Raw genomic sequence first — 3,343 nt, 5'->3', positions numbered from 1 at the left:
TTTAATTCTTATTCTTATTTTATATTTTTATGACAGTATGTTGCACTGAAGCACCGCAGCAATTTCCTAATGTTGTAAACCTGCTCAACATCTGGCAATAAAGCCTTTCTGATTTCTGATTTCTGATTACAGTGCAGCCAGATCTGAGCTGAAAAGAGGCAACAGAGAAGGCAGCGTACAAGAGGAGGATTTAAGACCACTTCAGCAACAACAACTCAGGACAGGTATGGCAGGGAGTTCAGCACACCACCATCTCTCACCTGGAACAACAGGGCCGTTACGCCAGGCTGCTATTTCTTGACTTTAGCGCTGCTTTTAATTTGATAATCCACAGACAGACTAATAGTGAAACTGCTGGATATCGGACTTCCTTCTACCACCTGCAGCTGGATCAGAGACTTCCTCTGAGACCGTGGATAGAGTGTTACACATACACTCATTCTTTTTATTTTTTCATGTTTTGTATTTATTAAGTTACCGTGTTGTGTTGTTTCTGTTGTGCATAATGCCGACGTGGGATGAGCACTAACAAAAAAGAGAGATCTTATCTTATGTTAACACAATAATTTGGTCCTGGACTCTCTTTAAAGAACCCAAAGTCACAGCATCTTAGAGGAAGTCTTAGAAAAGGCAGCTTACCTGGTGTGAGGCTCTCTGCTGTCTTTACTGTCCTCTCTTCCTGGATCTCTTTGGTCTTCCAGCTCATGGTTTGAGTCTGGTTCTGGTCTTCAGCTTGAATCTGACATTGCCGCCTTTGTGTTACGTTTTGGGTTTGAACTTTGACCATGGAGTAAGTTTGGGTTGCACATCTCGACTCTGACTGACCGGTTTCTGTTTCATATTGTTTTTGGTGCTCAGCTGTAACTTGAGCTTCAGCCTGTATCTGACTTCTACTTTGGCTCGGGCTTGCGGGTCCAGACAGACTAGCAGAAACCACCGATTGGTTCCGTCCACTACTGGAGCGTTTTTGATGCAGGGGGACCTTCATGGTGCTGGCTTTGGCGCTGTACATTCGAGCCAGTGTTTGGACCTTGCTTAGAATACGCTCTGAGTTTTCTATCAGCACAGGGTCTACCACGGGGTTCGCCTCGAATAACCCGATACCAGCCACATCTGATCCCATGGTCTCGAACAGGGCTCGGTTAGCAGTGACAATCCTGGAGTGGCGAGACCATCGACCCACTTTTATCTGACTGGGAAGGTCCTCGAGGTTCCCAATGGCCTTTGCTTGGTCTCTGCTTCTGGTTCTAGTCCAGATGTTCTGGGTTTTTGTCTCAGGTTTTTCGCACGTATTCACAGGTGTAGAGGTTTCTTCATGGCTTCCATTAGCCTCTGTTGAGCCTGGTGGGTTAGCTTCATGCCCATTTGTAATAGCTTGGTTTCCAGCACCAGGCATGGTTGTTTGATCTCTGGACTCTCCTTCCACCTTCTCCTCCCGTCTTTCCACCAACGATCCTTTGCAAACATTCTCATTTTGATCCTGAATCTTTGTTTCTTCTCCAATAGGCCTGCTTTGGTTTGATTGCAAATTTACCGGATTTGGAGTCTCTTCGTCGTTACTCGCAGCAGAGGATGAAGACTTGACTCGGTCCTCTTCTCGAAAATCCAAAGAGCTCATTGGTTTATCAGCCTGTCCATCACTCTTTGCATCTGCTAGTACTGGAAATGGGGAAGAAACTGGACCAGAGGAAGAAAGGTGCTCCCTATCAGTATCTCTTTCTGGTTCTTCGAACTTGGACAGTCCACTTTCTGACTCCCCTTGGTGACCACCGACATCAAAGCGTGACATGGTCTCCTTTACCAAGCCAGAGGGAATTTGTGAGAAACTGTTTCTCCTTTTTGACCCTACTTCTTCAGCAAGCTCTTCATCCTCTTCCTCGCCCTCTTCAGCCTCAGCTGCTGCCTCATAGTAACTTCTTATCTTTTCAATGATCTTCTTATCTCTCTTGGTGAGGTGGGAACCTCTTGTAGGCGGGTGATATCTCTTGTTGGGCTGGTTAGGGGCTCCTAGATTTGAGGAGGAAGTTGTGGACTCTTCTTCTTCTATCGGTATGACTTTGTTTTTGCTTTCCTCCTCTTCTGAGACGAATCGATGAAGGTCTAGTGTTTGGGGTGGAACGATCTTGTGTCTATCCTCGTTTTCACTCGTTTTCGTCTTCTCTTTATCATTTTCTTGTACTTCTCCAAGCACTTCCTCTCCCTTTTCCACCTGACTTTCTGCAACTTGAATTTCTTGGATTTCACTTTCTGTTGTCTCATTTTCTCCAGTCTGACTTTGGACGATGTCATCCTCAATCTCTGCTCTTTCCTGTTCCTGTGGCATTGTGTGTGTTTGTTCTTGGCTGGAGGTGACTGGGGGCAGCGGGCAGGTGAAATTGGTCTGGTTGGATAGAGGCTCTTTGGGCTCATCCTTGATCTGTACCGGGGAAAAAAAGTAAGAAGAAACTTACAGTCATATGAATCCTAGCATGTGCTAATGTAGCTGGTGGGATATGGACACCCACCGGTGTGTTACTTAACAGATTAGTGAATAGTTTAAAGAAAAAGAGGGAAATCACTGGAATTTGTTCAAATATCTGCCTGAATTTGGTTTGTTTTGTTAAATTAATAAAACCTTGAACAAGAACATGTGCAGTAAAGGAGTTGTTTGCTTGAGGTCTTTGGTAATGGATGGTCTATCTTAAGGCTCTTTCCTGATAAACATGCAGTTTGTCATGTGATAAGATTTTAAGCCACAATGTTCAGATGTCAAAACCCAGGATTTGACCTCTTTATACGTGAGGTTTCACAAAGGTTGGTCTTCAGTAAATCAGTGAATAATCAATGACATCGCAACATGGTGTGACAGTTTCATGAATCTAAACAAGTATGGCTAGAAAGAAAAATATAGTCCACTTGAGGCTGACTCAGACTCGTGTCCTCAAACGTGGTTGACCACATGTCAAGTTATGGTGGGTGTTCTGTTTTCTAACCGTCATGTGAGTGTGGATGGCAGCGAGCCCCTCTCTGGCTCTACTCTGGTTGATGAACTCCAGGATCTCCTCTGTGATGGACAGAGTGGGAGGAGGACTAAAGGGGGTCAGCTCCTCTTCCTCCTCGTTCTCCTCATTTAAACAAAAATGAAAAGACACCATTAAAAGGATGCTATGAGTGTTTGATACAGTCCTGTTTTCAAACCTACTATCTGTGCACAAGTTTGATTAAATACATTTTATTATATTACTGTTGTGGGATTGCAGTGGGAATTGGCTCAGCTCAGGGCTCCTGAGCGATGTAAGTTTCCATCCATCCATCCGTCTACTCACTCATCCATCCATCCGTCTACTCACTCATCCATCCATCC

The 3,343-nt window shown here is 44.6% G+C and overlaps 1 protein-coding gene across 6 annotated transcripts in view; it reads right to left on the bottom strand.

The window, feature by feature from the left end:
* The window catches only part of plekhg2 (pleckstrin homology domain containing, family G (with RhoGef domain) member 2), an 82,509-nt gene that overhangs the window by 10,196 nt on the left and 68,970 nt on the right, over positions 1-3,343 (bottom strand). For 5 of the 6 annotated variants that reach the window (XM_005737482.1, XM_005737480.1, XM_005737483.1 and 2 more), the window contains 2 exons: positions 2,973-3,104; positions 640-2,416 (listed from right to left, as the gene is read on the bottom strand). In XM_005737482.1, coding sequence (XP_005737539.1) covers positions 640-2,416; positions 2,973-3,104 — 1,909 coding nt within the window. The remainder of the gene's footprint in view (positions 1-639; positions 2,417-2,972; positions 3,105-3,343) is intronic. The other variant, XM_005737481.1, reaches the window with a different exon arrangement.

This window comes from Pundamilia nyererei, unplaced genomic scaffold, assembly GCF_000239375.1.
Source record: "Pundamilia nyererei isolate P.nyererei 1_Seehausen unplaced genomic scaffold, PunNye1.0 scaffold00076, whole genome shotgun sequence".
Lineage (NCBI taxonomy): Eukaryota > Metazoa > Chordata > Actinopteri > Cichliformes > Cichlidae > Pundamilia > Pundamilia nyererei.
Note: the sequence above shows the minus strand (reverse complement) of the source record. Positions and strands in the feature narration are given on the sequence as shown.